The sequence below is a fragment of the Triturus cristatus genome, chromosome 11, assembly GCF_964204655.1.
Source record: "Triturus cristatus chromosome 11, aTriCri1.1, whole genome shotgun sequence".
In the NCBI taxonomy this organism is placed as follows: domain Eukaryota; kingdom Metazoa; phylum Chordata; class Amphibia; order Caudata; family Salamandridae; genus Triturus; species Triturus cristatus.
The window spans coordinates 628394164-628415190 of record NC_140594.1 but is presented as its reverse complement, the minus strand read 5'-3'; the positions used below and the strand labels follow the sequence as shown (position 1 = coordinate 628415190).

The 21027-nt window shown below is 46.9% G+C and overlaps 1 protein-coding gene across 1 annotated transcript in view; it reads right to left on the bottom strand.

Moving 5' to 3' along the window:
* Window positions 1–21027, bottom strand: part of IKBKB (inhibitor of nuclear factor kappa B kinase subunit beta) — a 432685-nt gene that overhangs the window by 200145 nt on the left and 211513 nt on the right. The window contains exons 7-9 of the mRNA XM_085634081.1: window positions 9864–9953; window positions 5111–5235; window positions 4627–4734 (exon numbers count right to left, since the gene is read on the bottom strand). Of these exons, the coding sequence (XP_085490207.1) occupies window positions 4627–4734; window positions 5111–5235; window positions 9864–9953 (323 nt within the window). The remainder of the gene's footprint in view (window positions 1–4626; window positions 4735–5110; window positions 5236–9863; window positions 9954–21027) is intronic.

Genomic DNA, 21027 nt, shown 5'->3' with positions numbered 1-21027 from the left:
GGGGAACTCTCGAATCTTTGTAAAATGTGGTGAATGGGGGAAAGGGAGGGAAAGCTACAGAGACATTTGACTGAACATTTGAAAGGAACAACATCTTCCAAAGATTTACTTTTCTACCCCCAGCCCTGGTGGGAGGAAAAACTAGACACAGCTGATTATTTTAGAAAAAAATATATTTATTGAAAGCCCATATCCCAAATGACTGTCAGAAGCGCTTTGCAAAATATTTTCCATTTGGAAGCATGGTGGTATCTGTTAAACCCATTCACCTTCCCATCCAGAAGAGAAGCACTTTTTTTCTTTCTTTTTTTTTACACAAACTTTATTGCATTTTACATTTACTTTTTAAAACACATATTACATTTGTTTTTATGCAGTAACGTCATAAACTTCTACATTTATAGGCTATGACACCGGGATTTATACTTCTATAGTTACAATTTTTAGCCTTGTCTCGTATAATGGCGCACCTCTACTGTCTTTCGTACGACCTGTGCTTTCCTTCTGCATGCAATATTCTGCAAGTTGATTTCGCTGTGTTGTTTCCATTTAAACTTAACATAACCCTCTAGCCCACCCCCCTCCCCTCCTGCAGTTGACTAACTGAAACCCAACCGGTATTTGCCCAGGTATACCCGTCCATACCCTACTATACAATAGATATCGAACATCCGAGTAGGTCGGTCCTTTCAGTTAACTACAGTATTATTACAGTTCCCACCTGTGTCCATTGCTCCTCTTTCCTCTGTTAGCTCGTTTTACCTGTGGGTTGTCCACACTGATGTTTCCCCGGCGCTTGAATGACTGGAGGCTGTACCTATTCCGGTAGCCCCGTGTTTTCCTCCAACGCTTGGGTAGTCCCACCCCACGCTTTAAAAGTCTCACACATCATGTCCCAGGCCATTGCTATGGGTATTTTCCTCTGTCCTTGTTGTTCTTCCCTACGTATCGCTGCACTTTCAGCCAGGCTCCACGTCACTACCTCCTCCTTCCATGTGTCTATGTTTGGCGGTCTTGTTGCCTTCCATCTACTAGAAATGAGCCTCTTTGCCAGTATCCGCTCTAAATTAGCAAAACGCGCCTGTACTTTATATCCCTTCACCTTAGGATATACCCCTAATATGCAGCTTTTTACCGTATTCCAGGTCTGTCCGCCTACCACATCCGTTAACACCTGCGCTACTTGTGCCCAGTATTGTGTGAGTGCCGGACATGCCCATAATAGGTGTATAAACCCTGCGTCGCCTTCTATACATCTCGGGCAGTTTGATGATGCTGTAGGGAACATTTTGTGGATTCTATGTGGTGTTAGATATGCCCTTTGCATTATTAAGTATTGAATGAATTTGAACCGTGCATAAAGTGACACTACGTTCGGGTAGGCCAGTAGTGACTCCCATTCCCGGTCCATCAGTTCTGTGTCTATGTCTGCCTCCCATTTCTCACGCAGGGTCCCTAATGGAGAAGTCTGAATCAGAAGAGAAGCACTTGGCATTGTTTGCAAGTATCCGATTCCACAGCATACTCAAAGGATGATCAGAAATCAGATAGAATCCAACCTTGCTGATTTATAAAAACAACAAATAAAAACAAATATGATCCATAAGATCCGACGTAGAGGTGGTTTATTTTCCTACCTCACAGCCAAGTCCTAAACTGACCTCCCACTCCACCTCTGAACCTTCCCTTCACTTTACTTGCAGACTTCACAAAGGGACTCAAGACCTGGTTCTTCGGCTAAGCCTCTCCATACCTTTAGAGCCTGGATACCCCCAGATTGATAAGACGCGCTATACAAATACAGATCGATGATGCGGATGAAGAACCTAAATGCCTTCCCCACTGAGCAGAGAAAGAAAAAGCTTTGAGAGCTGAAAAGATGGTCTTGAGCTGGAGATGGATATCTAAAGAGCTGTGTTTTCAGTTAACCAAAGTCTGGCAGGCTTAATAATGCATTCATAACACATTCATATAGGATTAATATTGTGGTCCTCAAAATTTGAGGGAACATAGGTTAATATCAAAAGCCATTTAAAAGATTCCTCTCTTTACTCAACCAAAGAAGGGATTGCAGAATGTGACTCAGGATCACAAAACTCTGTGGCGCCCTGAGTTGATCTCCGTCATAAACCATGTGTTGCCTAGGATTATTCATCTACAAACGTGTCAAAGTGACACCATAGATGCAGGAGGCAATCAACAGGAAGCAGCTAAGAGGAGATGTGATGAATGGTCAGTCCTAAACATCAAATACTTGTGATGGAAAGGCTGGGCCCAGAGAAGTGTCATGGTCACCATCTGAAAATTCAGTGTTGGCATGTCCCAGATGCCCTTGAATGTATGTAGGTGTATGGTATTTCTACAGCATGAACTAGTCAAAATGTAGCGAAGAGCTGTACATAGACAAAGACCAGCATGAAGTTAACAAGTAAGAGTTTAGGGAGCTGTGTTGAGGATAATTAATGCATTGTGGAGTAGTGTTCGTTAAAGAGGTTTTATCTTGGACTCTTTCCTAAATTAGAGCAACACTGGGGTTGTCCTATGGGGATGTTGCTCTGGATCCTGGGTGCAATAAGGGAAAAGACCTACTCTCTTTTTGACTTTATTCTTACACCTCTGACTCTACAGGCAGATGGTGTTCTGGCTGCGGGTGTGCCGAGATCCACCATAGATGGCGAGCTTGTCTGCAAAATAAGCGGCGGTGTTAGTTGGGATAGCTTTGTAAATTATGCAACTGATTTTGAAGACGGTGCAGGGAAGCAAGGGAAGACAATGGAGTTCTATCAGGATGGGGTGTAATTATCAGATTTCTTCAGGCCATGGATAAGATGTCCTGCAGCACTAAGGGGTACCAGTGTGGCATCCGGGAGACCATGGAATAGGGAATTACCACCATTCAAATGCGAAGGTACAAGGGCTTGAAGTTGCTTTCTAGACGAAAAGGTTTGACTTTCTTTAGAAGAGAGAGCTGGAACCAGGCTGTATTTGTAGTTTGGCAATGTGTTCCTTGAGGGTGAGATTGGTGTCCTGGGTAAATCCAAGTGACCTGGCATTCTGTGAAGTTGGGGCTTGAAGCGGTCAAGGTTCATGCCACCGAGCCAGGTTGGCACTTTATCTTGTTCATTATTTATGACATATATAAATATTTGTGTCTTTGTTGCGTTGGGCTTTGGGTAGGAGCGCGACATTCAAGTCTGGATGATGTGCATGCAGTGTTTGAGACACTGGATGTCTGAAGCAGAGGAGACTTTCAAATTTGGCTGTCTATCATCGGCATACTGGTGAATCTTGATGCTGTTATCTGTGCGTGGAGCACCAATTGGCTCCAAGTACAGGTTAAAGATGACAGGAGACGGAGCCCTGGGATGAAAGGGATTTTTTGTGACCTTGACATGCAAATGTGAACAAATTGATGTCAGTTGGAAAGAGAAGAGAATCAGTGAACACCACTGCCAGTGATTCCTATTCAAGAGTCAATAGTGTGTTTGAGGATGTGGTGGTCCACTGTGGTAAAAGCAGCTGAGAGGTCCAGTAGTATCAGGAGGCATGTCTGTGAAGTGTAACATAGCTGTTTCTGTGCTGCAGAGTGATCTGAAGAAAGACTGGCAGTCGTGTGGGAGATGGCTGGCACTGATGTGGTTTCGGAGTTGAACACAGACTGCTTTTCAATTATCTTGTCGATGAATGGTAATGGAGTGATGGGCTGATAGTTGGCGAGGTTTATCAGGGTCTAGTGTAGGGTTTCTTTAGGAGTGAGAGTACATGGCCTGTCTTGAGAGCTTCTGGGAAGGTGCCTTCGAGTGAAGTATTAACAGAGCTAGGAAGGGGTAATATATTATCTTCATAAGAAGTGGCTTTCAGGAAGCTGAGAAGGTCAGCAAGATCTGGGAGAGATAGGGTTTTGAAGGCTGACCATTGCGGAATTCTACAGGAAGGGGTGTGTATAAGAAATGATGCAAGCTTGGTGTTGGGAGAGGGTGTTGATGCAGTATTTGATTGTCTTGAACAACATTCTGCTTCTGTTGGTGGCTTCAATGAGGTGGATAGCGCCAAGGTGATTTTTTTCTAAATGTCTACTGTAGCAGCTGTACTGGACTAACCACTAAAGGAGAAGGCTATGTACAGCCTTCCAGTATATAACAGTCATTTAACAAAACGTTCAGATATAAACTTACAGAACCTTTCCACAATTCAGCTACTGGGATTCAGTGGATCTACACCCTTGAGGGAAAAGGGACAGTTCTTCCCTAATACTTTTGGAAATAGGATCAGCCCCTCCTGATAAATCAGTTACCTGGGTTAAGTTATTTCTTACCCTACAATTACTGGGACGGGACCACTCCCTGTGCTTCAGTTGTTGAGAGGAAGTTTCTGCTGGTTCTTCAGTTATGCATAGCCTGCCTGTCCCAATTTTTCAGTTACTGCAAAGCAACCCCACCTACCCCTTATTTACTGGGTTTAGTTTCACCCCATCCTTCATGTAATAGAGATCAGTGGAGGCACGACTGGGTGGGGAGGGCAGACTCTGCCTATCCATCTCTAGGATTCCCCTCTTCATTCGCTGGGGTTCAACCCATGCAAATTCTTTAGTTAGGGGTTTCAGCTTTCCACGTCACATTCTCTCACCTCTGAAGATTATTAGGAGTTGGTAGGTGACTGGAAAACTTTACTTCACCGAATAAATCTTCAGAAACCACGATGTCCAGCTCACCCTTTTGCCTTACTTTCGTATGCCTAAAAAAAGGAGATAACAATTAACCTTTCAGCATTGCCTGTGTGTTCTCATTGGTACTGTTCACCTTCTTTCAAATGTTGACCAGTCAATCTAAGAAAATACTTTCTTAGTTGGTAAATCACATTATATATTCATCTGAGAAGTGTCCTCCTCCTCACACATAAAAATAAGGAAACAAACTATTAGAATAACCCATATCAGCTACGACAGTTCTCGCTCCAAGGAGAGACCATTTCTGCAACCCAACTTGCCAGAGTCAGAGACTATACTGCAAGAAACCTCTGCCACAAAACATTACCCACCCTTAACAAAAATAAATTCTTTAGCACCAATTAAAAAGGACAAATAAAAATGTCTTTTCCTTCTACTACTCACCATTGCACTGGTTGCCAGTTTGGTAAAAATGGGCGGAAGCCCGTGATGCATTCGAAAGCAAGAGTGCCAAAACTCCAGTAGTCCACAGTCACAGTGTACTTCTGCTGCTCCAGAAGCTCCGGTGCCTGCAAAAATAGAATTCCAACTATCAGCCATAAACTTTTGCAGACAGAAGTGATGCTTTCTTACCAATGGCACTAAATAAAATCAAGAATACAGAAATGGATATCTTGCCTGGTTATCATACTACTTGCACTACTATGAGCAGAAACAGTAATACCAAACCAGGCGTTGGGAGCTTGGCCATGTGGCAACAAACCATACAACAGACAAGAAACCCAAGCAAGCACTGCCCTGGCATGCATATTATCATCAGCCACGTATCTTTAGTAAGAAAAATGTTACTTACCCTGTAAGCATCTGTTTGTAGTGTGTGTAATGCTGTAGAGTCACATGCTCTGCATACTCCTGCCATCTAGTACTGGGCTCAGACATTACCTCTTTTTCTACTAAGAACTTTCGTCTCCCAGAATGTGCTATGCCTCCTCCTTTAGTCCACAACGCGCATGGGCACTAACTCTAGATTTTATTTTGACTCAGCGGTTGAGAAGTGAAACTGGAGAGTAGATTAGTACTATTGTGATGTACCCTGCGCATTTTAAGTTGTTAAAAAAGTAAAGTGTGAAAAAAGTAAAAAATTGCCAGCCTCCCAAGAGGAAGATGGGCACATGTGCATATATACAGCAATACACACTACGGACAGATTCTTAAAGGAGAATATTTTCCTTTAATAGCATGTGTAGCTACGGATATACCTGGTCTGTGTCGATTGTAAAGCAGTTTCCTTCTAAGCAGTGGTTAGTAGGAAGATGAAGTTGATGTTTTTAACAATGTTCTTAATACTGTCTGTCCACCATAGCCCGTTGACAGACTGGCAGATGCACACTTTAATGCTTTGTAAAGAAAGGTATTAGGTGTTATCCAGCCAACTGCCTTGCAGATGTCTGCTGAAGGCAAGTTACCGAGGAAAGCCATGGTTGCTTCTTTCCTAAGTGTAGAGTGTGCCCTGGGAGGTACAGTGACTATTGTTTAGGTTTGGTGCATCAAGTTTGGATACATTTGACAATGTACCTTGCAATGCCTTCCACTTATGGGGCTTAGTGAAAGTTACAAAAAGTTGTTAGTTTTACAGAGAGATTTAAGTTCTGTCAACACACAACATGAGTGCCCACTTGGTATGTGTGTAAAGCCCTTTACACTACCAAATCAGGTTGTGAAAAGAATACAAGCAGCTCAACAGTCCGGTTAATGTGGAAATGTGAGACTACCTTGGGCAGGAAAAACAGGACTTATTTTAAGGCCTACCCTGTCCATCTGCACCCAAATGATTACAGTATGCCATGACAGAGGCAAAGTGGAGGTGTTTGAGGTATATGCAAGACATGCCGTCTGAAGGGTTGAATGGCAGCTGATGAAGTTTTGAATCCTCACTTTGAAGGAGTCTAGTTGCTTTGAAATGCAGCAGTGGACAAATCTCTTCCACTTGGATGCATAACATGCAGATGTAGTGGGACTACACATCTCACGCAACATGGTAAAACACTTATGAGGGAAGTTTATGTAGCCAAACTGAAAGACCTCAGGGTTCAGATTGCTAGGTTTAGTTGTTTGCGAACTGGGTGCCAGATTTGGCCGCGTTATTGGGTAAGAAGGTCGGGCTGATGGGAAGCTTCTCACATGGGGGGGGGCTGATGGACATCTTCAAGAGAAGTACCAGGGCAGTCTGCCCCAAGTTGGGGCTACTATGTTGAGGGTCATGGACTCCTTACTGAGCTTCCTCACCACGTACAGGATGAATGGGAGAGCAGGGAAAGTAGGCACACATCCCTAACCAGTTCATCCATCAAGTATTGCCCATGGAATTTGGGTGTGGAAATCTGGAGGCAAAGCTTAGCCATTTTGATTTTTTGGGGGATGCTGAAGAGGTTGATGGCTAGGATTCCCTACTGTTGGGAGTAACTGTATAGGACTTACATGTGGAGTTCCCACTTGTTGATACGTCCTGATTAACAGGTCTGCATAGTTGTTGCCTATTCCAGGTAATGACCTACTAAAAGATGGATCTTATTGTGGATTGCCTAGTGCCAGATCTTCTGTGCTAACAGACAGCTGGAGGGGGAGTGAACACCCACTGTTTCTCTATGTAATATACAGCTGTCAAGGTGTAAGTCTTTATGAAGACAACTTTGCCCTCAGTAGGTCTGTAGAAGGCTGTGAGGGCTAGGTGGATAACCAAGAGCTGCGGATCGCTGATGTGCTGACCCATATGAGGAAGGCTCCAACTATCTTGCATAGTCATGTAGCCAACATGTGTGCCCCATCTAGTGAGCAATAACTGGGTGAGGAGGGTCCAACAAAGGCTGCCAAGAAACAGATTATTGCTGTACCACCATTACAGAGAGCGTGGAGTGCTGCCCTTTATTCTTCATTATGAGCCTCTGCTCATGACCTTTGTCTCACAAGTAACTGCTGGAGAGGGTGTATGCATAATCTGGTGCATGGCAGAATTGCTAAGCAGGATACCATCATACCCAAGAGCTTTGTTACAGTTCGAACAGTTCAAGGATGAGTGGACTGAAAGAAATCAGCATTTGCTGAAAGGCCATCACCCACTGTTGGTTGTGATATATTTTCCCATGACAGTATTTAACATTGAGCCTATGAAGGACTGGATCTATTGGGCGGCAGGGGGACTTTGTTGTGTTTATGGTGAGCCTGAAGCTGTGAAGCAGGGTTATGGCTTTTTGACTGTGTGCTAGGCATTATTGCCTGCTACTGCTCTATATCAACCATCTAGGTACAGAAATATGTGAATGCAGCCTCTGGTAAAGAAGAGTGGCCACCACTGGCAGACACTTGGCAAACACCCTAGAAGCGGTAGTGAGTCCAAAGGGTAGAACATATACAGGTTTTAAAAATAAGTTGGTACTGAATGAATCCTCTATGGCAATGGTTTTTGATTTTGTGTATTATGAGATAAAAATAACCTTGAATAAGAGGTGTCAGAAATAAATTGTAAAGACCAATTGGCTGCAATAGAAGTATATAAGCTGCAGGGAAAACATCCTCCCTTTATGGGGCCAAAATTAGAGGCTATGCAAATGCATTCGCACCGACTTTCTTGAAACATTTAGTGAGTTAACTATCAAGCAACAATAACTCTCTATTTCTGAACTTGGAGATAAGGCAATTAATTGCCTGTTTAGCTAAGAGAAGGCTACTCCTATTTTGGATAAGGATCTTGAGGACTAAAGAATTTCTTTAAAATAAAAAATAAATAAGTGTGGCCAACTGCCTAAGCAGGGACACTTAGGATAATTCCAACTTGTATGAGCTTGTTAAGCCCTTGCGTGTGTCACATTTGTGGACCTGTACAAGGAAAAACACCCTAGAATTAATGTGTGATATTAAATTTGACCACAGGAATGGCCAACTGAAGCAGCTGGCTAGACTAGCTCTTGGGAGGCTAACAGGCACATTCTTAGCAATAAAGAGAGCTTCAGGCGTCAAATGTTAACTGGAAGAGTTGAAACTGATGGCAATCAATGTTCTGCATAGGACATTTCTATGCAAAACCTTGAAAGTCGCATCCGCTTCACATAACTTCCCTAATGGCAAATCTAGGCTCTGTCATAACTATACAGATTGGTTTGAAAATGAGGCACACTGTTTTTCAATCCAATATGTGCCAGTCCATGGCACAAAATAGCTAAACTAGTTACAGAGAAATGAAGGCATGTGGAGCTACCAGGATTCCGTTAGTTTACGTAAATTGGATACGTTTCTGAAATATTTTATGCCTCCTGCTTGGGGTATTAGCTGCCATTTACTTGCATCTGTGTCTTATATGATACATTATTAACAAAATTAATTTAAACTTATCTGAAGGATTGCATCTTGTGTTTGCTTGGGTTTATGGGTTGATACCCAAAATAATTTATTCAGACCGACATTTTAAAAAGCATGTGTTAGCAAAACAGTATGCATCTAAATGCTGGCCTGGAATCAGCCCATTCAAAAACTCACATTCAACACCTCAACCAACCAGCAACATTCCAAACCACATGCACCAATACAGCTCACATCCAATACAGTCTCAAAAAACAGATAGTCTATCTGAATCATGCTAGTCCCATATGTGACTAGCCAATTAACTCAAAAAACACCGAACTCTGCATAAATTGCACTGCTGATAAACATGTAACAAACTGCAGCAATGACAGTAAATGCACACCATAAAGTCACTTGTCAACCATGCAAAAATCACAATACAAGCAACCCCTCATGAGGAGGCTAACTCTGCGTAATCAACTCCCATTTAGTAAAATCAAGATGGCCATCCATAATCCAAACTCGTTGTAAATTAAATTCTCAACCAAACAGTCAGCCATCTATCAACACTAACAAACTCACTAGACCCCAAACAACTTCTTTGTAGGTCACAGGTCATCTGTAACTAGTAGCATTGCTGAATCAATAAAATTAAAACAAGAAAGGATTCCTTTGATTGCATTCTAAAAAGATATATCTTGTCATTTGGGCAACACACGTACGAGCATGAGTGCCACACAAAGTTATAACAATCCAGTGGCAGATGGGCTGATATTCTCGCCTAAGCATTACGCTAAGATCAGTCACATGTCACCTATGCTAATAAACGTGCACATTTCAACTCTACAAGAAGACATGGTACCAGGTACTGCAGGGTTCCAACGAAGGATGTGCATAAGCTGCCTTGGTCCAGCTCCTTGGCATACCCCAGGTCAATTATTTTATGGATTAACTGAAAGAGACAAACAGATAAATGAAGAATATTTTAAAATGCAGCAATTTGACAGCAGAGTAAATTATCACAAGTACCCACACTGATGTTTAAGGCCAACACAATTTTCAACTAACCTAAAGAATGCCTGCCTACTACCGAAAGAGGGACTGTTGATTACTGAAGCTTTAAGGGAGAGGTAAGAATGCCTGCTACCATAAGGAGAGTGTTAATAAGAAAGCCAGTAGGTATGCCTGGTACTAAAAGGAGGACTGTGGATTGCTGCAGTCTATAAGCACAGGAATGTCTGAGATTATGGGAGTGGCCATGAAGGTGCTCTTGGGACTAAAGAACAAGTTACTTACCTTCGGTAACGATGTATCTGTAAGAAACATTAGTTAGTTAGATTCCTCACCTTAGAATATCCCCAGGCGTCAGACTGGATCCGGAAGATTTTTGTAGCAATACCCCTTGCGCGTCGCTAGGCGTCGTCTGCGGCTCCGCGTCCGTCGTTGTGCGCCGGAATGACGTTGGAGTACTTAGACGCCGCCCTCGCGCGCTGACGTCAGTTCTTGTACATAGCTTTCCGCGCCAGGAACGCAGAGCCATGCAAGAGACCGACACTGGTGCCAAAAAATCTATGGCCCTGAAAGGGATAGCCTTAACCCTAGATGTCAGTTCGCAGAACGGGGAGGATGGGTGGGTCGGTGAGGAATCTAACTAATGTTTCTTACAGATACATCGTTACCGAAGGTAAGTAACTTGTTCATCTGAAAGAAACACGTTAGTTAGATTCCTCACCTTAGAATAGATACCCAAGCAATACCAACCCCGGTGGTGGGTCTGCGAACCAAGATCACACCAGAAAGTCCTGGAGGACAGAACGGCCAAAGAAGCCATCCCTCCGGACTTGGCTGTCTAGGCAATAATGCCTGGCAAACGTGTGCAGCGAAGCCCACGTCGCCGCCTGACAGATGTCCTGCAAAGGGACTCCCCGTCACAAAGCAGTAGTAGCCGCTGTGGCCCGAGTAGAATGGGCTCGCAGCCCAACAGGAGGGTCCTTTTATGCCAAGGAATAACAGGTTTTTATACACAAAACGCCCCACCGGGAGATGGTCCGTTTGTGCACAGCTTTTCCCTTCTTAGCACCCACGTAGCCAACGAAAAGCTGGTCGTCCACCCGGAACTGTTTCGTGCGGTCCAAATAAAAGGAGAGCGCACGTTTTGGGTCCAGACGGTGGAACCGCTCTTCCTCTTTGGAAGGATGCGGAGGTGGAAAGAAGGTGGGCAAGGTGACAGATTGCCCAAGATGAAAGGGGGTCACCACTTTTGGTAGAAAGGAAGGACGAGGCCGAAGGACAACCTTGTCCGGATGAACAGATAGAAAAGGAGGCTTGGACGATAGAGCCTGGAGCTCACTCACCCGTCTAGCCGAGGTGATGGCTACCAGGAAAGCAGTCTTAAGAGTGAGAAGACGAAGAGGACAATTGTGAAGAGGCTCAAAGGGAGCGCACATCAGGAATGTTAAGACAAGATTCAAGTCCCACTGAGGCATTACGAAAGGGACAGGAGGGAACGTGTGAATAATGCCTTTAAGAAAGCGTGACACTACAGGGGACTTGAAAAGAGAGGGCTGATCAGGAAGCCGTAAGAAGGCAGAGATGGCAGCAAGATAACCTTTCAAGGTGCCCAGGGCAGAGCCCTGCCGGGCCAAAGAAAGAAGAAAGAAGAGAACCTCAGAAAGAGGGGCGGAAAGGGGATCCACAGCCTTTGCTGTGCACCATGCCACAAATTTGTTCCACCGGCAGGCGTATACCGTCTTTGTGGAGGGACGCCTGGCTGCCAGAATGATATCACAGACTTCAGGAGGCAAGTCAAATGGCATCAACTGCCGCCGCTCAATCTCCACGCATGGAGGTGGAGGCTGGACAGGTTGGGGTGGAGGACCGTCCCCTGCTGCTGCGACAGAAGATCCTCCCGAAGGGGCAGACGTATTGGAGGATCGGTCAACATACTGAGTAGCTCGGGATACCAGTACCTTCGTGCCCAGTCCGGAGCCACCAAGATGACTTGGGCCCGGTCGCGCCTGATCTTCTTCAGCACTCTGGGCAGAAGTGGTATAGGCAGAAAGGCGTACAACAGACCGCAACTCCACTCGCGACGAAAAGCGTCGCCGAGCGAGTGCCGCCTTGGAAATTCCAACGGGCAGAAGTGCTGACATTGCGCGTTCTCGTCGGTGGCGAATAGATCTAACCAAGGCTCTCCCCACTGCAGAAAGAGACCTTGCGCCACATCTGAGTTCAGACGCCATTCGTGATCCATCATGCACCGGCGGCTGAGTTCGTCTGCTCTGGCGTTCAGAGAGCCCGCCAGATGTTGAACCACCAGGGTGATGCCCTGGTGTTCCAGCCATGTCCAGAGGCGCAGAGCCTCCTGACAAAGGGTCCACGACCCCACCCCGCCCTGTTTGTTGCAATACCACATGGCGGTGGTGTTGTCCGTGAACACCTGCACGACACTTCCCCGGACAGAGGGAAGGAAGGCTTTCAGTGCAAGTCAGATCGCTCTCAGCTCCAACAAGTTGATGTGGAGGCGAGACTCCGCCGGAGACCAGAGGCCTCTGATCTCCGCCTCTCCCATATGGCCACCCCATCCCAGGAGGGACGCATCCGTCACTACGACATGCTCCGGTAGGGGTAGGGAGAGGCTCTTGCCCGTGACCCAATCGTGGTCCGTGAGCCACCACTGCAACTGCTGTGCAGTGCCCTCCGAGATCAAGACATGGTCGGACAGGTTGCCGTGATGCTGGGCCCACTGAAACTTCAGGTCCCACTGCAGAGCCCGCATGCGCCGCCTGGCGTGATGCACTAGTAGGATGCAGGAGGCCATCAGCCCCAGAAGCCGCAACACTAGCCTGACCGAAACCCAGGACAGAGGCCGAAAGATGGGAATCAGGGCCTGTATATCCCGGACCCGCTGTTCCGGTGGATGAACCCAGAACTGCGCCGAATCGAGAACCGCTCCGATGAAGAGGAGCTTCTGAGAGGGGCTCAGGTGTGACTTCGGCACGTTGATGGAAAACCCCAGCAAATGCAGGAGATCCGCCGTAGTCTGGAGGTGGGAGACGACTGTCTGGGGCGAGCCCGCCTTCAACAACCAGTCGTCGAGATAGGGGTAGACTGGAACCCCTGATCTGCGCAGATGAGCTGCGACCACCGCGATCACTTTCGTGAACACCCGAGGGGCACTGGTAAGGCCGAAGGGGAGCACGGTGAACTGAAAGTGCTCCGGACCCACCGTGAACCGCAGGTAACGCCGGTGGGCCGGCAGGACGGGGACGTGGAAATATGCGTCCTGCAAGTCCAACGCTACCATCCAGTCTCCAGGGTCTAGGGCAGCTAGAACCTGAGCCAAAGTCAACATTTTGAACCGTTCCTTCCGGAGGAAGGCATTCACGTTCCGGAGGAACAAGATAGGGCGCAGGCCCCCCTTGCCCTTCTTGGGAACCAGAAAGTAGTGGGAATAACAACCACGACCTACTTCTGGGCTCGGAACGTGCTCGACAGCCTCTTTGGCCAAGAGGGCCGAAACTTCCTCTCGCAGAAGATTCAAATGATCCTCCGAGATACGGTGGTGCTGCGGTGGCATGGCTGGAGTGGTCGTCTCGAAGGGGAGGGAGTAGCCCCTTCGGACGATTTGCAGCACCCACCTGTCCGAAGTGATGGTACGCCAGTGGAGCAGGTGATGGCGAACCCTGCCTCCCACTGGCGAGGAATGGGCCTGAAAGCTCGGACTAGGAAGGCTTTGAGGTCGGATGCTGCCGGGGTGGATGTGGACTGACCGCGTTATCCTCCAGTACCGCCTCGGCGGAAACCACGTCCGTGACCGCGTGCAGGCTGGTTCTGCGGCCGGTGGCTAGGCGGACATGAGGAGGTGCCCCTGCCTTGGCCACGAAAGGAGCGAAAAGCGGAAGTTTGTGGCCGTGGGGCCAAGAGGCCCAAGGACTTGGCCGTAGCCCGTGAGACCTTGAAGCGAGTCAGCGCACTGGCCGCTTTCTCACCAAAAAGGCGAGCGCCATCAAAAGGCATGTCCATGAGAGTGCTCTGGACATCCCCTGAAAAGAACGTGGACCGCAGCCAGGCGTGACGTCGAAGCGCCACCGTGGTAGAAATCGCCCTACCCAGCGAGTCCGTAGTGTCGAGTCCACATCGGATGGCATGGCACGCTGCATCTCTCCCATCGGCCAGAGCCGAGGAAAGCCGTGCCCGGGCATCCTCCGGGCACAGTGGCAGCACGTCCTCCACCGTATCCCACAGAGAGTGGGAATAACGGTGCAAGAGACAGGCGGTGTTCAAAGACCGCAGGCCCAAACTGAGCGAGGAGAACAGCTTTTTACCGAACTGTTCCAGTCTCTTGGAATCCCGGTCCGGAGGAGCGGACGGGAAGGAGGATTGGGAGGTAGAGGCCTGGATAACCAGACTCTCGGGGGTGGGGTGTTGGGACAGAAAACTGGGGTCGCCCGGAGCAGGGCGGTGGCGCCTGGCAACGTTCCTATCCACAGGAGGGACTGTGGAGGGCTTGGACCAGGTGCCCTGCAGAACGTCAGTGAGGACCTCATTGAATTGCAGCAGAGGCTCAGTGGAGCATGCAGCAGACTGAAGCACCTCAGTGAGGATGTTAGTCCTCACAGCCACGGCAGGCAGCTCAAGCCCAAGGGCCGCGGCCGCCTTGCGCAGCACCACAGAAAAAGCTGCACCCTCCTCCAAAGCCACAGTCGGAGGAGAGATGAAGCCAGTGTCCGGTGAGGTATCCAAACCACTGGCCTCCCCCAGTTCATCTGCCCAGTCCTGTGAAAGTTGGCCCTGAAGGGCCATAGGGTCCTCAGACCCCTCCCAGTCGCCCCCGTCATCCGATTCCTGGTATACAGGAGGAATGATCGGAGCCGGTCGATAGACAAATTGTGTCTCTAGCGGCATCGGATGCGGCGTCGGGCGGCACCGCACCGGCGTCGGGACTGGACAGGGGCTGAACCGGGGATCGACGTCGACCGGAGTCGGCGTCGGAGGTGGCACCGGTGTCGACGCCGGCGGAGGAGGCGTGACGAGGTCGACCGGCGTCGACGGGGGCCCAGGCCTGGGCCCCTCGGGGACCTGCGGCGTCGGGGCCGGAGCCTCCAACGGCGCCGGGGCCGGAGCCGCCGGCGCGCAAGGTCACCCAGTCGAGTCCGCGGGGCCCGAAGGCACGCCGGCGGGCGTCGACGGCGGGGCCAGGCTCCTCATGGCCGAGAGGAAGGCACTGACCTCCGCCGGCGTCGCGTCAGTCCCAGGGACCGGCGGGTATGGGGACGTGCGCGGCGCCTGCGGCAGAGCCGCGGTGGTGGAACCACCCTGACCCTCGGCCGAGTCGCGCGACCGGCGAGGGGAGTCCAAAGAGCGGTGTCGCCTCTTGGACTTCTTGGAGTGCTTCGACTTACCCGAAGACTTCGAGCCAGACGAGCGACGATGTCGAGTGTGGCTCCGCGACCGATCCTTGGACCTCCTCCTAGACCAGGATCGAGAGTGGCGCGGAGCCGAGTGGCGAAGCTCGAGAAGCTTACGGGACCACTCCCGCCGAGCTTTCGAGGTCAGGGCCATACAATCGGAGCACGACTCCGCGTCATGGTCGAGGCCCAAACAGTACAGGCACCGGCGGTGATGATCGGTCACCGACATCAGTCGGTGACAGTCGTCGCAGGCCTTGAAACCAGGCATCCTACCGGCACCAGAGTAGAGACAGTGACCAAAAGAGTCAAAAAAGTTAGTCAAAAAATGACTAAAGGGGTAGCTCTTCCGGATCGGCGCTTACTGGCGCGGAAAAAAGAAGAACTGACGTCAGCGCGCGAGGGCGGCGTCTAAGTACTCCGACGACGTCATTCCGGCGCACGACGCCAACGACGGACGCCGAGCCGCAGACGACACCTAGCGACGCGCAAGGGGTATTGCTACAAAAATCTTCCGGAACCAGTCTGACGCCTGGGGATATTCTAAGGTGAGGAATCTAACTAACATGTTTCTTTCAGATGGGCGGGACAAAGAAGAGGGACTAGAACTATACAAAAGCACTGTATCATGCACGGGGCTACCAGTGCCTAGCGCTATGTTACAGCAGACAGGGATGACTGCACCCACGATTAGGAGGGGCGGGGGGACAGAACTGTGGTATGCTGGACTAAAATGCAGGTGCCTTGTTCTACATGTTATAAAAGAGACGTAACTGGTAGAAGTAAGTGGGTGGGCAGAGAGGAATGCTGGACATGGGGACTGAGAAAACACCAATGCTGCCTGGGTCTAAAATAAACCACAGAGATATGTCTGGTGCTTTAAAGGAGGGAAAGAATGCAGAGGAATACCTTGGATTATAAGGACAAGAGACGCAACAAATACTGTAGAAGAGGCACAGAGAAGAATCTAGGACAAGGGGAATACGAAGTCACAAATTAGAGCTCGTTAAGTTAAATGTCTTGCTATCCAAAATATGCAGAGTCAATACAGTCCTTCACGTGCATAACAAAATTGATCAAAGAAATAAATATTAATAAAAAAACAGTGCAGATTTGCATCAAACGGGTTCCTGTGATTATCCATGCTTTACAAGTTAAATGGTCCACATAGACTGACATCAATTACATTCGCATGCTCAAAAGTCCTGCACTATGGCTCCTTTTGTCCTGTCGTTGAGCACAAATTATATAAAATTGTTATTTAATCATACGATTGCAGGAATCAACAAAGACAATCACATGCATAATAAGTCTTAATAACAGACAGTGCAAATTTACATCAAACAAGAAGATCCTGTAATTGCCCATAGTCAAGTTAAAAGTTTAAAAGTCCACGTAAACCAAAATTAAATACATGTGTTTGCTCCAATGTCACGCACTAGGCCTAATTTAGACCTGTTGATGAGCATACATTTTATAAAATTGTAGTTTAATCTTAAATTTGCTGGATTCAGCACCTCCCTCTACGACAGCTTAACTGCAAGTCCAAACTGAAAGCTGATTAAACAATGGACAAAGCACGGTAGCAGTGAGCTGTGCAAAGTACTATAAGGGAGATAAAGAAATGCCTTGAACTACATGGGTCACAGAGGAATGCTAGGAACTATAGAGCTGGAAAGAGAGAAGTGCCTGGGAAAAGATATGGCACTGATAGCTGTCTGGAATATTAAGGAACAGAGAACATGTATCGGGTTTGCATAAAATTATCAGGGATATGACCTGCTCTTGGGCTAATCTGACCAGCTCCTGTAAGTTGTGCGATATAGAGCTTTACCTGGGAAAGATGGATACAGGCCTGAGCCTGAACTTGTGGTGGATATAGATTCGTGGTGAGGATTGTTTCAGGTGAAGCCATTCTATTGGGTTTTAGTGGAATACACAGTTTTTCCTGAGATTGTGAAGAATACAGAGGACCTGTCTGGGGTTGTAGAAACATAACTTTCCTGGAGCCATAACAGATGCAGAGTAGCTTTCACTGTGGTTGTGTGGAAACAAGCTTTTCTTAGTTTGTTAAGGAGGACACAGGGTTTTGGATGGGGTTTTGGAACATACAACGTTTTGCTGTGGGTTGTGAATGAAACAAAGCTCCTTCTGGAGCCGAAGCAGAACGTGTCACAGGACCATAGTAAGTGCAAAGCATATTTGCCTGGGGTTGTGTTAAATGTTAAGCTTTGACAGGGTTGTGAGGGATATAGAGTTTTCTCTGGGCATCTGATTAAAGTGCAGAAGTTTGCTTGAGGTTGTACGGATATCATGTTTTGCTTAGGGCTTCTGCGGACTTCTGGTGGATACAGAATTTTGTGTGGCTTTATTAGATACAGAGCTTTGGGATCATAGAGGATTTGGAACTTAACTGAGGTTTTTATGGATATAGCAGAGACTCTGAAGAGGGGACGAATGTGACATTTTATTGTGGCCCAGTATTTAGTGACCTCAGTTTTACCCCATGGTCTGAATCCTGCCCTTCTAGCCCTAATCAATATCTCTCGGATACAGCTGGCAGGGTGCAGCCTGCCAAGAAAGATATGCTGATAAATCGGCGAGTTAATCCATTGTTCCTGAGCCAGATCCTGTGGTGGCCTTACTAGAAAGGCGCAGGAGAAACAGAGAATGTTTTCATTAACAGATTCTGGACCCTCCGCCCAGTCAGATCCACGACAATACAATGAAAAACGGCCTGTCCAGTATGGCTTATGCTTCCTGTTTAAATATTATTCAGATATAGGCCTTTTTCCATTCGTCCACAAACCCTAACGCAAACAAGAGCCTACCTTCCGGGTTCTCATAATAAGACAAAATGACCAAATACAATGCCATGCAATTCACTAAGTGAACACTATCACAACACACGCAATTAAAGAACTATATGTACAAGAGACAGTAACACATCAGAAATACTAACAGAGGTAAATCGCATGCAAGACACCAGGTACTTTTTTGATGTTCCCTCAGAACGTATTTTTTTTGTATATCACCCGCTCCCTTCATGTCTCATTCTCTCTCTTTCCCTTAGAGCGCGGAACTAATTTCCTTTTGAGATACACATGAAGAAAAAGTGTTCCTGGGATTCCCAAGAACACAGGCCCTCCGTGTAATTTTGATTCAGCATAGAGACGCCAGAAAGTGTTTTAAACTATTACTTCAATACAGGATACGTTTGATTTTCTTGTGTGGTGAGATTCCAGGAAGAGGCTCATTTCCTTGGTACCCCAACAATTTCTTTCAGACGCACAGGCTGGGAGGAAGCCATTCCCTTAATACTACTGCAATTTTCCTAGCTCAGTGTGCTCTGCACAGGTTTGTTGAAAACATTTCAGTCCCCTGAAACTTGGTTGTAGGCTATACAAATAGCTATAGCTATGTTGTAAACACATTACTGTGAAGTCTAGAACCCGTCGTAAGCAATATTATATATGATATACTTTTCCTGCGATGGATTTTATCGAGATGTTGTTATCATGCACTTTTATGGTTCTTTGAACCGAAATAAATTTGAAATTGAATATTTTAGCCACCCTTTGCTTTGAAGAAAGAGCATAAGTCCACAAGCCCAGACATATGCCTATAGACCAAACTCCTATTTTTGCAGTTTAGTGCATAAAGAACTTAGGGTTAAGGATAAATGGAGAAGAAATGGTTATCCACTCTATTCTTTCGTTTTATTCTCATAATAAATGGACTCCAGTATGGCACAAAGATTGCCTTGCAAAAAGTAATGTGAAGAATAATTCTCCAGTGTATTATCTGTTAATTACAACTCTACACCTCAAATGCTACCATCAGATTTACAGGAAAGGGGGCACATTGTGTCAATCAATAAAGAAGATTAACAAATGCAAGTGGGCTTACAATGTACCTTCCAAATAATTTACATTTTAAAGTCATCACTGATGCTTTACCCTCCAAATCGCCCTGTCATCCTCCAGCCCTTTCCACTGCCACAAAATGTTATGTCCCTTGAGTCCTTGGTAGGACAGGCAGTTCCAGCCTTCATGCATTTGTTTTGAATGTAGATATGAATGTTTTGTGGGCCAGCACAGCAATGACAAACCCTTTGTTAAGGCGCTACAGACACTTGTGCCAGATATCATCAGATTGTCTTCAATGAATCCTACAGGGCAGTGAAAAACAGACGTTCTACAGATTCCTTCTGCAGTATGGAGGGTTGGATAAAACAGTTACTCACACGATGCAGTGCACTCGAACATATATTTAGTGTAAGTCATTCCTTTACTCTTGACCCATAATTAAAAGGTTCAGGAAGCAAAGATCCACTTCAGCTACTCAAAGTGGACACCCCAACTAGTTAACATCCTCTTCAGAGGGGACTTACAGGGCTTTCGGATGAAAAAGAGAGGAAGGTTTGGGAGATAGAGGGAGAGGGGTGCTTTGATAAAGACGGGGAACATAAGTTGTAAGATTCCAAAAATCTACTATTATCTTTTGATGAGCTGATGTTGCGACTTGGTGCATTCAGAACTTCAAATATTCACAAGTAATTAACAGAACATTTAAGACCTGCTTAGTACCGTTTTGAGGAAAGATCAAAGGCACAATCTTGATAATATGAAATGGATGATGTCCCATCGGCAATGAAAGGATTAGGAATGAGCAGTAAAGTATGAAAACGGATCTTATTTATGCAGGAAAATCAAGGGCATCACAAGTAAATACATCCGGTGGGTTGCTTTGAGATCATAAATAAATCAAGCTAGTTGCGTTACTAAATTAAGAGGGTATGCGCAAATCAGGCTGTGTTTCTGATTGCAGCTTTATAGAAATATTATTTTGCTGCTTTGCAACACTGTACATACCAGAGGTTACCATACAAATGAATGGTACTTAATGTAGTGTCCACGGAAGGATGAACGACTGAGTCAGCACTGCTAGAATTTGAACTTTTCATTTGCATGTAACACTGCTCCCAGAAACGAGCACTTAACTCATCAGCTATCCTAACAAGCATTGGCATAGCCAATAGGTCTCGCTTGTGGGACTTTTTAAGTATTTAGTTATGCAGCACAATATCCTTGGTGCAACAACATTAACTGTTGCATGGTTAAACACTTATAAGGTTCCAAAGGCGATACCTATTGGCTATGCCAAAGCTTGTTTTTTTAATCCCAGAACGTGCTATGCAAATGGCGGCGAGGTCTGACGAGGAACATGCCCGTAAGAACGCTCTTCCCTCTGTAACATGATGAATTGCGGAAGCTCTGATTGAAAATTCTAATCACAGCCTGGCAGTCCTTCAGATCACACCCGGTGACCAGGGCCGGACTGGCCCTAGCGGGCACTGGGCATAGTGACCACACCGTCATCCGCTCCACTCAACACGCATGCACAGACGTCACCCATAGATAACACTGACACTTTCATTGTGGGTGAAGAACTGCTGCAGGTTTATTTCATACAACATAAGTATGACGATAAGTGGGTTATCTTACGGGCGATCCAGGGCAAGCAGCCCCTCGCTGCTCCGCCCGCCTGTCGAGCCAGCACGCACGGTGGGTCGATGCCCTGCAGTGCGGCACATATTTTCAGATCATCCTTTGG